The 22,701-nt window shown below is 50.9% G+C and overlaps 1 protein-coding gene across 4 annotated transcripts in view; it reads right to left on the bottom strand.

Annotated features, from left to right (window-relative positions):
• The window catches only part of FLVCR2 (FLVCR choline and putative heme transporter 2), a 505,902-nt gene that overhangs the window by 53,560 nt on the left and 429,641 nt on the right, over positions 1 to 22,701 (bottom strand). For all 4 annotated transcript variants that reach the window (XM_086937519.1, XM_086937521.1, XM_086937520.1 and 1 more), the window contains exon 10: positions 13,713 to 13,768. In XM_086937519.1, the coding sequence (XP_086793645.1) occupies positions 13,713 to 13,768 (56 nt within the window). The remainder of the gene's footprint in view (positions 1 to 13,712; positions 13,769 to 22,701) is intronic.

The following is a 22,701-nucleotide window of genomic DNA, read 5'->3' as shown; positions in this document are numbered from 1 at the left end:
TACACAAGCAGAACGATCTATGTTTATGAAGCTCACAAAGACCCCATGATAGAGATCCGTGGGCTTCGTTCCTATTATACAATTACAGGAATTTATCCATACAGAGTGAGTTTCTGAACAACCCTTTAACTCGGCTGAGCATGAGACACTGTGGCATTGGCACTTGACACTTACTTGAAGGAAGGCATGCAGTTACTGCAGAAGAGCCCAGGAAAGTGGTAAATGATAACAGATGCACTTACATTCTCTCCAGTGTCAAAATTCTTCGCATAGTTTAGGACTTCACACAAAAGCAGAAATGTTTTCCGTATATTTAAATTTCGGTGCTCACTTTACCTATGAAGAATGAAATGCTACACTGGTCGGATCCAAACTGGTACCCTGCAGAGTGCGTGCATACATTTCATCATCAGTGCTCGATCCACTCAGTGATATATGTCCGGAATCTCGTAGAATCATACTACAGACTTTGATTCCTCCACACTTTAGTTGCGGATGTGTATTACTGGAATAAAGGGTCAAATAATCACCTAAGGTTGTCAGCTCTCCTAATTCTCCACTCTGCCTCGTGAAATAGCCTGGTCACTTCAAAGAAATATGATGAATACATTGTACAAATAATGTGAGGGAACATGCCTGCATCCAATGATAAGAAAGAAAACCAAAATCACAAAGTGCCCTTGGCACCAGACATGCCTCCCGTGCTACATCCTGGGTTACTGGATTTTTGGAAAGCATGAAGGCAGGCAATGCACAATTGCTTCACTGGCAGCACTAGCAACAAAAGTCCAGATAGCAAGTATTAAAATAACTGTTTTTGTCACATTGGGGAGACGGGACATCAATGGCATATCATGTAAAAATGCCTAAATTCTCAAAGGACTGTCAAGGTAACGGCGGAGAGCAAGACGCGTCTCAGAGGAGATTGGTTGATTATGGTTCTCGTCTTTTATTACTGTTCTATTCTATGAACAGCAGCAAACGGTATGTACAGCACAACACTCCAGGATGCAAACACTCAGACATCGCCCCCCTGTGCCCTAGCGCATATAATTCAACAGTAATCACTTATGGGTTCCAGAGTAGAGTGCTACTCGTCAAAAAATCGCTTCAATGCCTCGTTCGGGGTAGTAAGCGCTATATGAACAAGTTACTTACCTTCGGTAACAGTAAGAAACAGTAGTTAGTATTAGATTCCTTACCTTAGAATATCCCAGGCGTCAGACTGGATCCGGAAATTTTTGCGTAGCAGTACCCTTGCGCGTCCTAGGCGTCGTCTGCGTCGTGATGACGTCGTCGGAGTACTTAGACGCCGCATCCGCGTGCGGACGTCAATTCTTAGACACAGCTTTTCCACGCCAGAATGGCAGAGCCATGTTAAAAACCAAAACTGGTGGGGGGCGTGGCTACGCGAGCGGAGATGGCGGTCGCAGCTTGCTAGAGCTCCCGCCGGCCCGCCATTAATCCGGCAATTTATCCTGGCCCCCGAGCCCAAGACTCACAACCCGAGAGGGGCAGACATTGCCAAGGGTGCCAGGAACCGTCCGGTGTGGCCGGCGGAGATTCCGAGCAGTTCAACGCGACGGGACAGCGGAGCGAGGAGAGCGGCCTAGCGTGCTGAGGAGAAGCCGGGGCCTCGATTTTGGCGCTCTCCGGCCGGAGGGCCTCTGTGCGGGTCGGCTAGCCCGGCGGTGCCGCGGCCCTTGATTATCCTGGAGCCGAGAGGCTGCTAGCGGTTCTTCTCCCGGGGCCCGCTGGGCATGGAAGAATCCGTGGAGCTGTGAGCTGACCGGAGCAGTCGCTGCGGCCTTGTGACCCGGGTGCAGCCGGGGCCTCGAGTTTTGCGGCCCCCGCCACGAGCGATCTGTCCTGCAGTTACCAGGGGACCCGCTGAGCTCAGAGGGGAGCGGAAGTCCCGTAGGAGGCTGGACGGTGGTGGACAGACCGGAGCCCTGCTGGCTTGCCGCGCGGCTGATGGTGAACTGTGAGTATCCCCCCCCCCCCGGGTCCCCAGGCCGGAGGAAGGGCCGGCTCTGAGACACGAGAGACCGGCATTGGGGAGTGACATTGATCGGCCAGCGAAGCGTGGGAGGCACTGCCTGTCGGCCGCTAGGGGACAGCTCTTGGGACCTGCCTTGGCCTGACCCGGGCGTGGGGCTATACCGAAGACACTTTCCCTAACCCTTCCGGTGGGAAAGGGGCTGCTGTGTTGGCCCCTCCTGGTAGACTTGGACGGGCGCACTCGGGGACCCTGCAACACCATTCCTGTCTGCATAGTCGGTGGCCAAGCAAGACCCACAGCCATGACCAGAGGAGGAGGTGGCCTCACCAAACAGGCAACAATTGATAAATTTACAGGCCCCAGTGGGGGCCCCGGGCCATTGGGAGGTGGACAGCAAGGAGGGGGGCCGGACAATGCAGCCCTAATGGCGGCCATCACCCAGTCAAGAGACATGCTAGACGCCAAAATAGGTGCAGAGGGAGCGGATGTGACCCTGTTGCGCCAAGACTTGAGAAATGCAGTGGCACGAATTACAGAGGCCGAATCCAGGGTGTCAGTTGTGGAGGACGATGTGGGTACCCTCAAAAAGAAAATGGCAGCGATGGAAACTGCACAACGGAGCATGGCGCTCCGGGTGGAGGATGCTGAAGGGCGCGCACACCGCAACAATCTCCGTTTCATCGGCTTTCCGGAACGGTGTGAGAAGGGCAACATGGAACAATTTCTCACACAATGGCTGGAGTCATGGCTGCCCCCGGGGGCTTTATCCAACTGCTTCATCATTGAACGCGCACACCGCGCCTTGACACAGAGGCCACCAGAGGGCGAACGGCCCAGGGCGGTGATCGCTAGGCTTTTGAACTATCATGACCGGGACGTCATTTTGAGGGAAGCTAGAACCAGGGAGGCCATCCTCTACAAAAACCGGAAAATAATGATCTTTCCTGACAATTCAAAGCTAGTACAGCAGCAGCGCCATTCCTTCATGGCCGCGAAGGCAAAGTTGCGGGGTCTTAAGCTCCAGTACTCCCTGCTGTACCCGGCGCGTCTGAGGGTGATCTTCCAATCGCAGACACTGTTCTTCGACACTCCGGAGGACCTCTTCAAATGGACCGATGAAACGGTGAAAATCAGGCCGAACTCCCAGCCGGGACTGAATCCGGACTTGCCTAGGGGGTCGTCGCAGGAACAGAGGGATCGAACGACCAAGAACAGGAGGAACCGGCGTTCCAAATCATGCAAGCGGTCAGCCTCAGTCAATGGCACGCAGGACAGTGGCAGAACCGAAGACTCGGATCAATCTGGAACAGATCACTGAAGATCATGAGGACTCGGCGCCCTTTTACATTTTGTATTGCACATCCTGATTAGCTGCAACGGGTCTCCGGAGGCATAGTGGACTGGATGCCTTATTGCTGCCTCAGGATGGATTCGCAACTGTGTACTGATCATGAGTGGGGTTGTGGGGTGGGGTTCGGGGACTACATAGTAGGGGCTACCATTCTCCTACCAATGTGGGAGGCAATAGGGGAGGGGGGATGAGTTCGCTGTTTTCTGGGAAGTTGGGATCCATTGGCATGGCTGGTCCTGGGCCCTCCGTTTTGGACTCGGGGCTACCCATGCCGCGACAGATACTTCATGGTTCATTGAGGTATAGGTGGGGGGTGGGGGGGGGGGGGGGGGGAGGCGGGGTGCGGGTGGCCAGGGACAAGGCTGCTGAGTTGGGGAGGGGAATTGTTCAGGAATGTGGGGTTGCAGAGTTGATGGGTGTTTGGGGGGTGGGGGGCGGAGGGGAGCGGGTGGGGGTCCTTGCTGTGTTGGGGTGCTGGGGTGGGTGGGAGAAACTGCACGTGTTTTCCGCAATGGTGTTCCTTATAGTGCGCAATGAGTGGCATTGGCGCAGGAGGCCCGCCTGGTGGGTCCTGCTTGACTATGGCTGAAATGACTCAGACTCCCCGAGGAGTCTCTACGAGTGATTACATGGAATGTCAGGGGACTGCTGGACAAAATTAAACGTGGGGCTGTATTACGCTGGGGGAAAAGGGAGGCTGCAGATGTGCTTTTGATCCAAGAAACTCACATGATGGGCTCGAAAGTACTGGGCCTACAGAGGTTTGGCTATCATCAGGTTTTTCATGCCGGGTTTTCCAGGGGGTCTAGAGGGGTGGCCATCTTGATACACCATAGGGTGGCGTACGTCCACGAGAAGCAATGGGTGGACCCACAAGGTCGGTATATCTTTGTCAAGGGCATGGTGGGCACTGAATCCGTGGTGTTTGGGAGTGTCTACGCCCCCCCCCCCCTTGCAATGGGCCCTGGCCGAGAAGCTGTTCACAGTGTGGGACGACATCCCTGAATCACTGGCGGTGGTTGGGGGTGATTTGAATGACGTGATGGACATGTGTGTGGATCGCCAGAGGCGCCGGGAAGTGACTGAGACCCTCCCCCCCCCCCCCCACCCCCCTCAGACTGCATGCTATGATTGAGGGAATGGGCTGGATGGATACATGGCGACATATGCACCCTACAGTACGCGAGTATACCTTTGTGTCAGCAGTGCATGGCTCCTTCTCGCGGTTGGACTATGTGTTTGTGCCCAGGGAGTGCTTGTGCAGGGTGCGGAGCGCCGAAATATTGCCGAGGGGCCTGTCCGATCACTCCCCAGTGTCGGTCAGGGTAGAACTTCTTCGAAAACGTCAGCCGTTTAGGTGGAGGATGTCCTCGTGGCATCTCCAGCAGCCTGCCTATGTTAAGCACTTGCGAGAAGCAATAGATCTCTATTGGAGAGAAAACCTAGTAGGTGATATAGATACAGGAGTGGTGTGGGAGGCTATGAAGCCCACCATACGAGGGGTAGACATCGCGTGGTGTTCCGCGGCCCGTCGGAGGCGTCGGGAAATGATCACAGAGGCGGCCGCGCAGGTAGAAACCCTAGAACAGCAGAACCGTGAAGGGAGCGATGACGGTGGGGTACGGCTGCTTCTTCAGGCTCAGCAATCATATGCGTCTATTTTACTGGATGAGGCCAAACAGGCGTGGCTGGCCACACGAAGTAGGGTATACCAATGGGGGGATAAGTCATGCACGATGCTCCATAGACTCTGCCAACACAACCTCCAACCCATCACGCTGCCGGGTCTCACGACCGACAGCGGAGAAGTTCTTACCGACCCTAACGAGCTGGCAGCGAGCTTTGCTAATTACTTCGCAACCCAGTACGCCCCGAGCGACCGATCGTCGATTGATGATGTGGCTCGATTTCTCGATGATTTGCCACCTAAAACGGTGTCGGATGAGACCAGGAGGGCTCTTGATGCACCCCTTACAGCAGAGGAGCTGGGCGACGCTCTGGGACAACTAAATGCCGGGAAGGCCCCAGGCCTAAGAGGCTACCCCTGTGAGTTTTTAAAAAAATGTCATGTCCAACTAGGGTCCCATTATCGCTGTGCACTCGAGACGGCGCGCACGCGGGGCACGTTGCCCCCGGATTGGCGTCATGCAGAGATAGTGGTCTTTCAGAAACCAGGTAGACCCCCCGATAGGCATGACTCATATTGTCCCATCGCTTTAATCAATATAGAGGCTAAGATTCTGGCTAAGGCCCTAGTGAATCAATTACTCCCGCATATCACGGACCTGGTCCACCCGGACCAGGCCGGATTCATGCCTCACAGGGCAACGCGGCATAACATCCGACGCGCACAGGCAGCAATCGATGCCATGGGAGCCACAGGTGAACAGGCGGCTCTGTTGTTAGCCGATATCAACAAAGCCTTTGATTCAGTCAGCTGGGCATATCTCTTTGCACTCTTGCCCCGTCTCAACTTGGGCCCAGTCTTCTTGTCATATGTCAAGCTCCTCTACACAGACATAACGGCCTCGGTGCGGGTCGCAGGGGCGGTGTCGGAGACGTTCCGCATCGGCCGTGGGACCAGACAGGGGTGTCCGCTTTCCCCCTACTTGTTCGCTCTGGCCATGGAGCCCCTGGCCGCCAGGGTGCGCTCAGATGCGCAGATACGGGGCTTTGTATGGAACGATAACCTATCGGATAGAATTGCACTCTATGCGGACGATGTCCTTTTCTTTCTTACTGACTTACAGTACTCGGGACCGCGTATGCTGGAAGTTATGCAACTTTTTGGGGAGGTCTCGGGCTTATACCTAAACTTGCATAAATCCACTCTATGGGCACTGGGGGATGGAACGGTGACAGATCCCTGGACGTCGGGACTACGGGTGGTTACAGACGGTCTGAAGTATCTGGGGGTATTCCTATCGGAATCGGCAAACACTGCCTGGGAACACAACGTAGTGCCCGTTTGGGAGCGGGTCCAGACAGATGTGAAAACTTGGTCTCGAATGCCCCTTTCTATATTCGGCAGATCTGCGATCTTCAAAATGGTTGCGCTCCCACGCCTCCTCTACCAATTGCAGAACCATCCCTATCCGATCGCACCCCAATGGTTTAGACAGGTCAATTCGGTCTTGGGCCGCTTTCTGTGGGCTGGGGGAGCAGCCAGAGTAGCGCTACGTACATGCTTCTTGTCCACTTACTGTGGAGGTTTGGCCACCTCAGATCTACTGTCCTATTACCAGGCCGCTCACCTCCTAATCCTGAACGAATGGTGGTATGGAGACAGTGGAGATCCGGCCTATGCCCTGGAACGCGCGTTGATGGGTGAAAATACGCTCCACACCATCCTCTACTCACCCCGGCTGCGTCGTTCGTTGCAGAGGGTCACCAGACTAGTCTTTGCTGTGTGGCGGCAGGCCTTACGCCGCATGGGCTGGTGGGGCAGGCTGACCGCTGAAACACCGCTATGGCGCAACGGCCTACTACCCGAACTATCTACATTATCAGGATTCGATGGCTGGGACACAATTGGAATCTCGCAACTGGGACATGTGATGTCCGGAACGACGCTCAAGTCCTTCCAAGCGCTTAGCACGGAATTCAATATGCCCCAGTCCCAATTTTTTCGGTACCTGCAGTTCCGACACGCACTAACTCCCAGTATTGCCAACCTAGACTCGCTCCCTGAATTTAGTCCGATTGAGGCGAAGGTCTTTATGGGCGATCTTGGGGATAAGAAAGTTTCACGCATCTACCAGACGATGGTCACCCACTGCTCCTCCACTCTTCTTCCTTTAAAGACAGCTTGGGAGGCAGATATCGGCCCACTGGATGAAGATGATTGGAGGGAGGTCCTGGAATCCCCTAGGGGGGGCAGCCATTGCAATACGATTTAGACTAATCCAATTCAAAATTCTACATACGGCATACTACACCCGTGAGCGTCTGTGGAAAGCAGGCTTGATTGGGTCCCCGGAATGCTTGCGCAGTGGGGTTGCAGTGGGCACATTGCTCCATACTGTATGGTCGTGCCCTAGGCTGGTTTGTTTCTGGAGGGGTGTGTGGAGCTGCCTGTCTGAGGTGCTGGGCTGGACCCTTCCCCGTACTCATCACCTGGGCCTAGTACACATCCTGGAGGGGGTTGGTGGAAACATATACAAACGACATTTGCTGCTCCTGGGGCTGGTAGTTGCCAAGAGGGACCTGGCCCGAGCTTAGAAGGATGTGAGGGCCCCCCCCCCCCCTGAGTGCATGGAGAGCTGGACTGGACTTTTGTATGGGTCTAGAGCGGCCGATATTTGAAGCGCGAGGATGCCCCCGCAAACACTTTAAGTTGTGGAAGAGGTGGGCGGATTATAGGGGTTTGACACTGGACCCCCCGGCGGAACCTGAGGAGGATCTTTAGCTCCCTAGTGTCCGGCGAGCCCATACAATACGCCTAGATTGCCATGTCACGACCAAGCATCAACACTGTTCGTACACACGTGCACTGGGTTAGGATGGGTCACGGGGAGGGGTATGGGGGGTTGGGTAGTTGGGGATTGAAGAGATTTAAATGTACCAAAATGCCTGGTGGTGTTCTCCGGATTGTGGGGAGCCACTTTTTCTAATTTGCTCGACTATCAATAAAACTTTGTTGTGAAAAAAACAACAACAAAAAACTGGTGCCATTGAAACTAAGGCCCTGAAAGGGGATGACCTTAACCCTAGATATCGGTTCGCAGAACGGGGAGGATGGGTGGGGCTGTAAGGAATCTAATACTAACTACTCTTGCTTACAGATATATCATTACCGAAGGTAAGTTACTTGTTCATCTGAAAGAAACAGTTTAGTATTAGATTCCTTACCTTAGAATAGATACCCCAGCATAACCAACCCCGGTGGTGGGTCTGCGAACCAATAATCACACCAGAAAGTGCCGGAGGACGGAACGGCCAAAGAAGCCATCCCTTCGGACTTGGCTGTCCAGACAGTAATGTCTCGCAAACGTGTGCAGCGATACCCACGTAGCTGCCTGACAGATGTCCTGCAAGGGGACACCCCGGCCCAGGGCAGTGGTAGCCGCCGTGGCCCGAGTGGAATGGGCCCTCAGCCCAACAGGAGGCTCCTTCTTTGCCAAGGAGTAACAAGCCTTGATACATAAGACGACCCACCGAGACATGGTCCGCTTGTGTACCGCCCGTCCCTTCTTAGCGCCCACGTAACCAACAAAGAGTTGGTCATCCACCCGGAACTGGCGTGTGCGATCCAGATAGAATACGAGCGCACGTTTTGGGTCCAGACGGTGGAGCCGCTCTTCCGCCTTTGAGGGATGCGGAGGCGGAAAGAAGGTGGGCAAAGTGATAGACTGCCCGATGTGGAAGGCCGTGACAACCTTGGGCAGGAAAGAGGGTCTAGTCCGCAACACAACCTTGTCCGGATGGACAGAAAGGAAAGGAGGTTTGGATGAATGAGCCTGGAGCTCACTCACTCTCCTGGCAGAGGTGATGGCAACCAGGAAAGCAGTCTTCAGAGTAGGAAGGCGGATAGGACAGTTGTGAAGTGGCTCAAAGGGAGCGCACATCAGATAAGTAAGAACCAGGTTCAAGTCCCACTGAGGCATCACGAAAGGAACAGGAGGAAACGTGTGTGGGATGCCTTACAGAAAACGAGTTACAATAGGGGACTTGAACAAAGATGGCTGATCAGGCAGCCGTAGAAAGGCTGAAAGGGCAGAAAGGTAGCCCTCAATAGTGCCCAGAGCAGAGCCCTGCTGGGCAAGAGAAAGAAGGAAGAAAAGAACCTCAGAAAGAGGGGCAGAGAGAGGATCCACAGCCTTTGCTGTGCACCATGTCACAAATATGTTCCACCTGCAGGCGTATACCGACTTTGAGAAGGGACGCCTGGCTGCCAGAATGATGTTACAGACTTCAGGAGGCAAGTCAAATGGCCTCAACTGTCGCCGCTGAATCTCCAAGCATGGAGGTGGAGACTGGACAGGTTCGGGTGGAGGACCGTCCCCTGCTGCTGCGACAGAAGGTCCTCCTGAGGAGGCAGACGAACCGGGGGATCGACTGACATACTGAGTAGCTCGGGATACCAGTACCTGTGTGCCCAGTCCGGAGCCACAAGGATGACTTGGGCCCGGTCGCGTTTGATCTTCTTCAGCACTCTGGGCAGAAGTGGTATAGGTGGAAAGGCGTACAACAGACTGCAACTCCACTCGCGCCGAAAAGCGTCTCCGAGCGAGTGCCGCCTTGGAAACTCCAACGCGCAGAACTGATGACATTGCGCATTCTCTTCTGTGGCGAATAGATCTAACCAAGGCTCTCCCCACTGCAGAAAGAGACCTTGCGCCACGTCAGAGTTCAGACGCCATTCATGATCCATCATGCACCGGCGGCTGCGTTCGTCCGCCCTGGCATTCAGAGAACCTGCCAGGTGTTGAACCACCAGGGTCACGTCCTGATGTTCCAGCCACTAACAAATGCGCAGAGCCTCCTTGCAGAGGGTCCACGACCCCACCCCGCCCTGTTTGTTGCAGTACCACATGGCGGTGGTGTTGTCTGTGAACACCTGCACTACACTCCCCCGGACAGAGGGGAGGAATGCCTTCAGTGCAAGACGAATCGCCCGCAGCTCCAAAAGGTTGATTTGTAGCCGGGACTCCGCCGGAGACCAGAGGCCTCTGATCTCCGCCTCTCCAATGTGGCCTCCCCAGCCCTGGTGGGACGCGTACATCACAACTACGTTCTCCGGTTGGGGAAGGGAGAGGGATCTGCCGCTGACCCAATTGCGGTCCGTGAGCCACCACTGCAGCTGTCTTGCAGTGCCCTCCGAGATCAGGACATGGTCGGACAGGTTGCCCTGATTCTGGGCCCACTGAAACTTCAGGTCCCACTGCAGAGCCCGCATCCACCAACGGCCGTGATGCACTAGAAGGATGCAGGAAGCCCTCAGCCCCAGAAGCCGCAGCGTCAACCTGACTGAGACTCGGGATAAAGGCTGAAAGATCGGAATCAGAGCCTGAATATCCCGAACCCGCTGCTCGGGGGGATAAACCCGAAACTGCGCCGAGTCGAGAACCTCTCCGATGAAGAGGAGATTTTGAGAGGGACACAGGTGTGACTTCGGCACATTGATGGAGAACTCCAGCAGGTGCAGGAGATCCACCGTCGTCTGGAGGTGGCTGATGACTGTCTGGGGCGAGCCCGCCTTCAACAACCAGTCGTCGAGGTATGGGAAGACTGAAACCCCTAACCTGCACAGATGAGCTGCGACCACCGCCATCACTTTCGTGAACACCCGTGGGGCTCTGGTAAGGCCGAAGGGGAGCACGGTAAACTGAAAGTGCTTGTGGCCTACCGTGAACCGTAGGTAGCGCCGGTGGGCCGGCAGGACGGGGATGTGGAAATAAGCGTCCTGCAAGTCCAACGCTACCATCCAGCCTCCTGGGTCCAGGGCAGCCAAGACCTGAGCCAGAGTCAGCATTTTGAACTTCTCCTTCCGGAGGAAGCCGTTGACGTTCCATAGGTCCAAGATAGGGCGTAGGCCCCCTTTGCCCTTCGTGGGTACCGGAAAGTAGTGGGAGTAGCAACCACACCCTACTTCTGGCCCAGGAACGCGCTCGAAGGCCCCCTTGGCCAAGAGGGCCGTAACTTCCTCCTGCAGAACCGCAAATGATCCCCCGATACGTGGTGGTATTTCGGTGGCATGGCTGGAGGGGTCATCTCGAAGGGGAGGGAGTAGCCCCTTCGGATGATTTGCAGCACCCACCTGTCCGATGTGACAGTGCGCCAGTGGGAGTGGTGATGGCGAACCCTGCCCCCCACTGGCGTCACTTGGGCCTGAAAGCACGGACTAGGAAGGTTTTGAGGCAGATGCTGCGGGGGAAGGTGTGGACTGGCTTTGCCGGTGTCCCTGACCGCCTCCACGGCGGTTTCCATGGCCGCCACTGCGTTGGATGTTAGTCTGCGGTGCGTGGCTGGCAGCACGTGTGGGGGCGCCCCTTCCTTGGCCACGAAAGGAGCGAAAGGCAACCGTTTGCTGGCGCGGGGCCGAGAGGCCCAAGGACTTGGCCGTAGCCCTGGAGTCCTTAAAGCGCTCAAGCGTGTGGTCTGCCTTGTCGCCGAAAAGGAGACGGCCATCAAACGGCATGTCCATGAGGGTATTCTGGACATCCGCTGAAAAGTTGGCGGACCTCAACCAGGCGTGGTGACGAATCGCCTCCGTCGTTGCCATCGCTCTGCCCAGTGAGTCGGTGGTATCCAGCCCACACCGGATGAAAAAACGTGCCTCATCTCGACCCTCCGCAAGGGCATGGGCGAGTTTAGCCTTAACCTCCGCCGGGCACTGCGGCAGCACGTCCGCGACCGTGTCCCACAGGGAGTGGGTGTAGCGGCCCAAGAGGCATGCGGTGTTGGAAGACCGCAGTCCCAAACTAAGGGAGGAGAATATCCTCTTTCCATAATTCTCATACCTCTTGGATTCCAGATCAGGCGGAGCCGATGGGAATGCGGTCTGGGAGTTAGAGGCCTGGATGACCAGGCTCTCAGGGGTGGGGTGGGTAGACAGGAAAGCAGGGTCGCCCGGGGCCGGGCGGTGGCGTCTGGCCACGTTCCTATCTACAGGCTGACCTGTAGCGGGCCTGGACCAAGTGCCCAAAAGCACGCCAGTCAAGGCCTCATTAAACGGCAGCAGAGGCTCAGCCGAGCTGGACTGCGGTTTAAGGACCTCAGTGAGGAGGTTAGTCCTCACGGCCGCGTGACGGGGAGCTCAAGGGCCAAGACCTTGGCCGCCGGCGCCAACACCACACTGAAGGATGCCCCCTCCTTCGTAGCCACGGTAGTGGGTGAGACAAAACCAGTGTCTGGCGAAGTGTCCAGACCACTGGCATCCCCAAGACCTGTCCATTCCTCCTGGGACTGACACTCACGTGCCAGAGGGTCCTCAGACCCCTCCCAATACTCCTCATCACCCATCCCCTGATAATCAGGGTCGTCAAATGATGGGGTCGGTTCATTTAAGTAAAACTCCCCAAGCGGCGTCGAGAGCGGCGCCCAGCGGCGCCGCTCCGGAACCGGGTCGAGGGAGGTATCGGGGAAGGCACCGCCCGAGGACGGCGCCGGAGGTGACACCTGAGGGACCGGCGCCGGTGAGGTAGTCAGGTCGACCGGCGATGATCCAGATCCAGAAGCGGATCCAGTGGGGCCCGAAGGCACCGGGCCTGAAGGCCCGGGCGTCGTCGGGCCGAAGCACCCGCCGGCGTCGGGCAAAGAAGCACCCGAGCCGCTAGGGCCCAAGACGGGTCCGCGGAGCCCGCCGGAGGAGTGGGGGACCTCATGGCCATGAGGAAACGCTCGACCTCCTCCGGCATCGCTTGCTGCCCAGGGACCGGAGGGTATGGGGCAGGTCGCCACGCCCGCGACTCTGACGGAGCAGCGTAGGGGGTGTCACCCGAACCCCGGCCGCGTCGTGCGAGCATCGGGGGGGGGGGGGGGGGGGGGGGGGGAAGAAGAGTCAGAAGAGCGATGACGTCTCTGACTTCTTGTGTTTACCTGATGACTTAGAGCCTGAGGAGGGATGGCGACTCCCTGAGCTATGATGGCTCCGACCCCGCGACCTGTCCCTTGACCTCCGTCTGGACCGGGACCTCTCGCGGGGCTGACTGCCGGAGTTCGAGCCACTTTCGGGACCGCTCCCGCCTAGCTTTTGAAGTTAGGGCCGGGCAGTCGGAGCAGGCCTTGACGTCGTGATCGACGCCGAGACAGTAGAGGCACCGGCGGTGAGGGTCAGTGACTGACATCAGTCGGTCGCAGTCCTCACATGGCTTGAAACCTAGCCTCCCTACCGGCACCGTTTGGAGTCGAAGACTCGAAAAAGGATCAAAAGAGATCACAAAAAAGTTTAGTCAAAAAATGACTAAGGTAGCACTTTTTCCCGATCTGCGCTGCTGGCGTGGAAAAAAGAAGAACGGACGTCAGCACGCGGAGGCGGCGTCTAAGTACTCCGACGACGTCATCACGGCGGCCACGACGCCGGACGTGGAGCCGCAGACGATGCCTACCGACGCGCAAGGGTACTGCTATGCAAAAATGTCCGGATCCAGTCTGACGCCTGGGGATATTCTAAGATAAGGAATCTAATACTAACCTGTTTCTATCAGATAAATGTAATTATAATACAATACAATATAAAAAATGCTCCTTTTGCTCTAGTGTCTTAAACCTACGGCCATTTGCCAATTACTACATTACTTACAGTTGAATAGTGTTCTGAAGTGGCTGGCATGTGATCAATGAACAAAACATACGGAAAACATGGAGTTGGGGGAAAGTGGTGTGGCATGTGGCAAACACTTCCCATGCATTACTTACGGTGTCAGACGTTTCTGCATTTGCCTTCTGTCTTCGGAGATCTGCCTTGATGAATCCTGAGAGGAAACAAGAAAAGTGGTAGAAGTGAGCCTAATAAAGTGCATGACTGTAGAAAAGTGAAGCACTCACAGGATGATACTAAAATATTTACTTTATACTTGTTGGGACCATGTTATCTCTCACTACAGATGTATATATATACCCTCAATTATGTATACATAGTGTCTACTGTAATCTCCTGTAATTCAAGACCAAGGCTTTCTTTTTTAAAAACTATCTGTTTCATTATGTCACCAGTCAACACAAGGTTGATTTACATATCTCCTCTGTACTGTGCTCTGAAACCCGGATGTGTGGCATGTCCTTTATAGGACAAGAAATTACTAAAAAATATAAAGATGAATAATCTTAGCTGAGGCAAGAGCAGTAGAACACATTGCTTGGAGGTTCTATTACTGGAGGATAAATTCAGGGGAAAATTTGCACCACATGGACCAGGATATTCACTAGCTGAGGGGTGTGGCAAGGAGAACAGAAATTGCAGCAGATGACCAAAAAGCAAGCTATTGGGGTAGGGTAACACAAAAGAGGTACACACATGGGGGCAGAAAGGCAAAACATAACAGGTGGGAGGAGAGGGCAGCACAATGGGGATGAGGGGTGGGCAAGCGGATAGTGGGGTTGGTGAGGGCGAGACTCCGCGGGGTGGGCGAGCCCGAGACTCAGTGGGGTGGGCGAGCCCGAGACTCAGTGGGGGCGGGCGAGCCCGAGACTCGGGGAGGGGAAACAGCCATACTGACGTGCACTTTATTTTCACTGTGATAGGCAGGGTGGCTGCTAATAATTATGCTTGGACAAGCCTATGGTACGTCATTGGGTGTCAACGTGGTGACAGAAGTCACTGATGGGCCACAATTTTATCAAACTTACTTTAAACCTGAAAAAAAAATCTATATATTTTTGAAATGACAGTTGGCACACAGGGGGGCAATGCCCCTGCGCTCCTATGGACGCACCTCTCCTGTACACAAGAGAAAAGTTCAACATACTAGCAGACACAAAATTTTTCCACATGTGAGAAGGAAAATGTACCTTTGGGGGATTGCATCAATCTTAATCCCCAGCGGTGGGAGGAAATTCACCAATCAGCAAGTGATAAAGGGAATTGTGAATGAGGAGGAAAATGCAGCAGGTGGGCCAAAACGCACAGCCATTGGGTTGAATGTGCAGAAATGTAACATAGGATGGATGTACCAAAACGAAAGAACATAACATACGAGGGAAAGTAATGCACAGGGGAAGTCTAGCACAGTGGGAGGAAAAGAACACACTCATGGAAAAAGCTACACACTGGGAGAAGTGCAACACATTGGTGTAGGAGGGGAGAAACACACACCGACGAGGGGGAGAGAAGAACAAATTAGGATGTGGGAAGAAGAACATACTGGAGTTTGGGGGGGGTGGGGGGGGGAGCACAACTCACCAGAACATAGGGACAAGAGCAGCACACCTGCAGACTGGAAGATATGAAAGATACAGGAGGAAAAATGTGACAACACAGGAGAAAAGTGCAACACACAATCAGTGGTGTAACGCACACCGATGCAGATTATGAAGAGGGCCCCCTGAGTCTTCCACATCTCACAAATATTCATTGATCTTGGGCCGGTTAGGGGCCCCCTGAAGGGTAGGAGAAGCCTAAAGGTTCGGTCCTCCATGCACCGTAGGAGCCTCCGTTAAACCTCTGCACAAAATTGTGACGCACAACAGAAAAAGTAACATGTAAGAGGAAAAGTGCAATACCATTAGGAAATGAGAAGTGCAATACATTGCAGCGGTGAAGTACTGGAGTAGAAATAAAATAAAACAAGAGACATGAAGCACATAGGTAGAGAAAGATGTACATCAGCAGATGAGGGTGTGGAGATGGCCAAATGCTGCCAATAATGTACATATGCATGCACAAAACTGGTGTGCAAAAAGGATTGGTTTCTTACCTGCTATCCTAGTTCTCTATAGGGGCAATCTCCACTGAGATCATAAGTACTGGATAGTGCCCGCACACGTGCAGGAATCCCAGAGCACTTCTTTACAATATATATTCTTAAGAATAGATGTTCGCCTTACTTCAGGAAGGCCAGGGTTAGTACTTAATTTATTGAAATGTTTTGCAACCTATAAATGAAGCTACATTGGCCAATTGCTTTTACTATAATTTAAAAAACAGTAAAATTACCAGGAGCTGAATAATTTGTCCTTATAAATCTTATTCACAAACCTTTTTCATACGGAAAATGGTGAAGAAAGAAGAGGACAATGTAGACTTGTAGGCTGCAGTTCTGCAGATAAGAAAAGTGACTGCCTTTAAGGGCACACAGTACACCAATATCCCTTTATACACAGAAGGTGGCAGGTACATCACTTCTTTTTTTACAGAACAAACAGTAGTAAAACTAAGGCATTAGACGATCTACTCAGTCTCTTCCACCCAGAAGAAGGATGGGTTTTTTATTATTTCAATGGCTATTCCCCTGAGAAGAGCTACGATTATAGGTAAGAAACCATTCATCTCTCTTGGAGATTTCCATTGATAATCATAAGCACTGAATAGAGTAGCAAGCCCATCCCTACAAACTGAGGTGGAAGAGAAAAAGAGAAATAGCTAAGCCAAGGGATTCCTCAGGGTGCCCTACTTGAGCATCTGTTTTAGCAACTGCGTCCAAACAATAGTGTCTCGTAAACGTGTGTTTTCCAAGTAATTGCTTTGCATATTTCAGCAATAGGAATATTCCTCCTCAAAGCAGGTGCAGCTCCTTTCCCTCTAGTGGAATGTACTTTTGGTCAACCGGACAAAGTTTTGTTTGGTTTTGGTAGCATAAAAGGATGCAAGAAACTATCCACCTGGTTATAGATTGTTTAGATAGTTATACCTGTACGTACAGGGCCATAGTTTACAAACAATTGATTAGACTTGTGTATGTCCTGTTTTGTCAAGCTAAAATCGTAATACCCGTCTAACATCTAAAGTGTGGGGAGCTCTCTCTGTTGAAGTGTTAGGATGTTGAAAGAAAGTACGCACAGTAACAACTTTGGCAAATATTTTCGGATGAGTTCCCATAACCATCTTGCTGCTAAGGAAAACTGTATATGGTTCTTGAGAACATAAAGCTTGAGTCTTACTAACTCTACTTGCTAATGTGATAGCAATTAGGAATCTCGCTTTCCAAGAAAGGTGATGTAATGAGGCTTTATTAATGCGGCTTTATGACTGGGTTCGAAAAGTGGTGACGTCAGAGTACTAAGTTCAATTCCAAAGGAGAGAAGGACAACATATTGGAGAATAAACCTTCTTGAAACCCTCTAATAAATCTGTAATAACTGGGAGTTAGAAAAAAGAGAGGTTTGTGAAGGATTTTTTCTGTAGGCAGTATATGATGCCAAATGGACCTTAACAGAAGAAAATTGTAAACTAGATTTGGCCAAATAAAGGAAGTATGGTAGTATAGCTTCTTCTTGGACTGTTTAAAAGAGTAAGCTGAATGCATTAATGGATATTTAGCCTCTTTGAGATCATGCATTCCTGTTACAAATTTAAATGTCCATATTGTACAAGTTCAGGAGCCATGCTGCAAAACTCAAACAGGAGAGATCAGGATGCACCATCTGGCCTCCAAATTTAATGAGAAGGTCTGGTCTGCACAGCAGCTTCATGTGCGGAAGTTCTGGCATGTGGCTTAGGTCCCCGAACCACCATTGTCAAGGCCACTCCAGAGTTCTCAATATCATTCATATGGAAGACGTGTGGGACAGTGGCCAGGGTGCCTGACTCCAGACCACTAGGTTCACAGTTCGATCCACGGTGCTGCCGGCAGGTTAGTCCAGCACCATGTGACTCTGGGCAATAGCTCGCTTAATCTTCCAGACGGCTTCCAGCACCGGGACACCTCTCCAGAGGTAGCTGTGTGCTTTACAAATGCTGGTATTTCATTTCGTTTCATTGAACCTTCGAGTGAGACAGCTTGTTGTTTACTGACGGAATCAGGGGAATTGGAAGAAACGCATAAATTAATCTGCTCGACCCGTCAATTCATAGGGCATTCCCTGATGTCCCTGGTTGACCGTACCTTGAGGCAAAGTTTGGTAATTTTTTGGTTTCCACAGTTGCGAATAAATCTATATGAAGAAGACTCCAAGTGCAGAAGAACCCACTCATTCATTTCTTGAAGAACCCTGCTTATGGAATCTGCTGGAGTATTCTGGCCACCAGGTAGATGGGTTGAAGTGATTCTCAGGGCACTTCTTAGCCCTGGTTAGCAACCAATTGCATAAGTTTGGGATTCCAGTGACAAGGCTCTGGATCTTGCTTGTTTAGATAGTAAATCGCTGTTACATTGTCCGTCTGACCAAGAAGGGATTTTGTCTTGTAGGATGGTAGAAAAGATTTTAAGGCCAAATGAACAGCTCTTAGTTCCAGAAGGTTGCAATAAGTCATTCCCTTCGCAGACCATGTTCCCTGAAACTGAAGGCGATCCATGTGTGCTTCCCAACCTAACAGACAGGCATCCATCACTGTTGTCTGAGAGGCAACATCCTGATGGAAAGGCATTCCTTGTAGGAGATTTTTCAGCTTGCACCACCATTTGAGGGATTGCCTTGCTTTATGGGTAAGTATGATCTTGTCTTCCCTATTAGCAGAGTATGGACTCCACTGGTCCTCCAGACATTCTTGTAGTGGTCTCAATTGTCTATTGAACACCACGGATTGCACATGCGGGAATCGAATTGGTCCCTTTTTAAAGAAACAGCAGTTACTAGCGAGCGGGAAGACGAAGGCATCCCCTATTGATTTTGAACTGGCTCACAAACAGAGTCCCGATTCGGTACATTAATTGGATATTTTTAACGAATGAAATTTGGCTACCGCGTGTAAGCATGAAAAGCTTATGTTATAAGACGGAAAGAGTGTGACGAGATTGATATATCCACTCGTGTAAGTGGTCCTGCTAAGCACCCACTGATAAGATTGTTGAAAATATATATAAGACTTGGCAATATTGTGTATCAGAGACGGCTTAGCAACAGGAAATATATCCTATGAGAAAGACGGGAGATATCTATCCCCTTTAGGACAATCACGCCTCCCTCTAAGTTATCTGGGAAAACAGCTAATATTTCTCCTGAAGAAGACGGCTATACCACACTAGGCCTGTCGAAACGCGTTGAGGATTGGGGGAGAGAATCCACTATATAATCAAAGGACTATTCTGACTGACGCTGAATAATACCCTTTTGATTACCCCCCTTGGTTTTGTTTTAGGAACTTGTGTGATGAATTTCTGAATATAATTGTTTCCTAATATTGTCTGTTTTCCCTTTATTGATAACCTTTTTAAATTTGGTTTTTAACTTCATTTTTAATTTTTAAATAAAACTGTGCATTTGGAATTTATTTGTTGTTTCAGAATTTGGTTTACTATTGCTTTGCTCGGAGTTTGCTTGTATTAATGTTGTATGTTATGTCAATTTGACTTTGCTTAATGTGCCCAAAGGGAATCTCTCTTTTTTGACGTGGTCTCAATTGTTGCCAGGAGTATGCAAAATGCCCCTGAGCCTAGAAGAGATGACATTTCTCACCATTGGATGAGAGACTTTCATGAGAGATTGACATTTCAGACATAAGGATAAAAGTCTCTCCTCCTAGGGATATACTTTTTCTTTTATGGTGTCGATAGTTGCTCCTAGATAATGAAGAGACTGGACTGGCGATATGCCAGTTTTCTGGTGCCTGACATGAAGACTTAGCTGATTGAGAGTAGAGATAGTTATTTGATAATGATATTATGCTTGTTGTTGCGTTCAAGCCTTGATAAGCCAGATGTCTAGATATGGATTGTTAATAATTCAGAATTTCCCAAGATGTGCAACGACCACTGCCATGCCCTTCGAAAAAGTTCTGGGGGCTGAAAACTTTGGTCTGATCATGTTCTATTACAAATATCAGGAATTTGTGTTGTTTTCTGGCTGAGTGTTAAACTATGCATTCTGACGATCTAAGCAATAGAGTCAGTCTCCTTGATGGATTGGACGATAAATTTAATGTAAAGCTAACATTTTCAATTTTTCTCTCCTTGTCTATTTCTTTGTGACTTTCTGATCTAGTAAGTATGGGTCTGAATGAATTTTTGGGACCTTTTGTTTTCATCAAGAAATAACGGGAATAAATCCCTGTTTCCCGTTGGTTGAGAGGTACGAGCCCCATCACATGTTTATTCAGAAGGATGTTCTTTTCTGATCTCAGCATCTGTAGATGCTGATTTATTTTTGGTGGAATATTTGGTGGAGGACTGGTGAATCTGAGACAATAACCATTCAGTACACTATGCAGAACTCGGTATCGTTTGTGCTGAATTTCCACTTTGTTGGATATTCTGAAATACTTCCCTTTACTGGAGGGGGTAACGGAAGAAGGGGAAGCAGAGGCTCATTGTTTGGAGAATGTAGGAGCCATTCCTGCTTGGGCAGATTGGTGGCTGCCTCTTCCCTTTGGTTGACGGTTTTGATCTTCCTAGAAAGGCCTTTGCTGCTGTTGGTAGGGTCCTTGCAACCACTGTTGGGTTTGAAACCTCTGTGGATTAAAAACACCTCTCCTAAAGTTTGTAAGGAAGCTTTTGTTGCTCCTTACCTTTCTCCAGATCATCCGCCTTTAAGGTCTCAATCTCGCTCTTCAAGCACACCATCTCATCGTCTGTATGACTTTGAAACAGAATGTTACTAGAGAAAGGAAGGTGGGTATTCTCTGCTGAGCTTCCTGTCGCCCGAGTGCCAATCCATGGCAGTAACCATAGGCTGCTAGAAAAGATGAATCAGCTGCTGATCACGTGATTAGAAACCATCATGCTTTCATTCAGGATTTATAGGATGTCCTCTCTGCGGTCTCTTGGGAGGTGGTCTACCTATTGCTGTAGGGAGTCCCATAAGGCTCGATCATACCTGCCGAGAAGGGCAGATGCACTTGACGCTTTCATATTTGTGGCAGCTGTGCCACATACCTTGCACCCTACAAGGTTGAGTTTCTTGTTCTCCCTGTCTGGTGGAACCATGGAGGAAGGATTAGTTGTGTAAACTTTCTATGCATCCAAAATCACAACTGAGTCAGGAGGTGGGTCTGACCATAGGAAAGAGGGGTCCTACTCTGGAGGCTTTTATTTTCTCTAAAGCCTAGACAGAGCTGCTTTGGCTGATGCTAGTGTAAGGAGAAATTCAATGGCTGGTTCTAATAAACCTGGAAGTACAGGTAGAAGGGGTCTTGACGATGAATGTTAGTGAAGAGTCTCAAATATTGCTGATGTGGCCATTGATGGAGCAAGCAATGAAATATTCCGTTTTGTAGCTCCTCGTACAGCACCTCCTCAAACATATTAATATCAGCAACTGGCAAGACCCTTGGCTAGGGTGAATCAGTCCGCGTTGGGGAGCATCCTCCAGTGTTAGAGGAGGAGGTGGAATAAAAATCCCTCCATTTGGATCGTGATCTTGATCTGGTGACAGACGTCTGAAAATCACTCTTGTTCACGATCTATGACGAGATCTGGACTTGGCGCTGAGGAAACGTTGATCTCCTTGGGGAAGTTGGAGGGCTCACCAGTAAAGGAGCTCCAAAAGGTGCCTCTGTCTGAGGAAGAGGTGGAGGTAAAGTATATGGTGTAGGCATTGAAGGAGCTGGCGGAGGTGATGGAGAAGGCTGCAGAGAGTCCAGAATAAGGACCAGCGACAATGGCGAATACGCCCTGGAATATTTTAAGTCAGAGGTTGATGCCAACCTTCTTAGTCTCGATTTCCTGACCCATTCCGCAGATCTGGTATGCCTCAACAGGCTTCTCCACATTGGTTGTCCTCTATGTCTCGACACCGACCGACTTCTCAACGTCAACCGTCTGTGTCTCAACGTCATGGAATCCTTCAATGTCGACCTCCGGTGTCTCTACCTCGTTGTAATCTCCTCCTTGACGTCAACCCAACTCTGGCCGGTGAGCATGTAGGCACCATATCTCATCTGGACGTTGATGTTCTCGGCATCAACTGAGAACAACGTTGTTTTGAGGATTACTTCTTGTATTGGATCTCCCTCTTCTGGAGTCCTCAGAGGTAGGTGAAAGAGCCCTGGTAGAGGACTGACCCTCTCCTCGCTCACGTGTAGTACCACCTTCAGACTGTGCCTGCTGCTATCTGTTGCTTTTCAGTTCCATGAAAGCGGATCTTCTCCCTGTCCCTCATGGTATGCCTGGAAAAGATCTTGCAGTGCTGACATCTGTCAGAAATGTGACTGTCAAGAAGGCAGATAATACACTGATCCGGAGTATCTGATTTGCCCTCTTTCTGTCACAGACAGGGCATCTGTCAAATAAAGATGGTACTTTATTTGACTAAAAAAATTATTATCCTGTTAGAAAATGACACACAAGCGCAGTAATTGTTCAAAACCATCCAGTAAAGGTGTTGACAAAAAGTCCAAGCAAGATTTTTGAGGGAAACATAAAAAAGGCGAGCTCAGTGCTCCAAGAGCCTATCACCAGGAGCCTGAAAAAGATCTGAGGCAACTGCCACCTGCTGGACATGATGGGATATTGGTGGGCTGTGAGCCCTTAAAGGCACATGCATATCCACAGAATTGCAGCCCATTAGTCCACGTTGTCCTCTTCCTTCTCCATTTTCCTTTAAAAAAAAGTTTGTGAATGAGATTTATATGGACAAATTACTCTGCTCCTGGTAATTTTCCTATCCTATTAATATCGATAGACCCTTTTTAAATACAAATTAAAGCAAATGCCAATGCAGTCTCATTTATAAGCTGTAAACGTTTTAATAAATGTAGTGCTAATCCTGCCTTTCCTGAAGTAATGCGAGCATCTACACTCAAGAACACATATTGTAAAGAAGCGCTCCAGGATCCCCGCACGTGGGCCGGACTATTCAGTGCTTATGATCATCA

This window comes from Lissotriton vulgaris, chromosome 9, assembly GCF_964263255.1.
Source record: "Lissotriton vulgaris chromosome 9, aLisVul1.2, whole genome shotgun sequence".
NCBI lineage: Eukaryota > Metazoa > Chordata > Amphibia > Caudata > Salamandridae > Lissotriton > Lissotriton vulgaris.
Note: the sequence above shows the minus strand (reverse complement) of the source record. Positions and strands in the feature narration are given on the sequence as shown.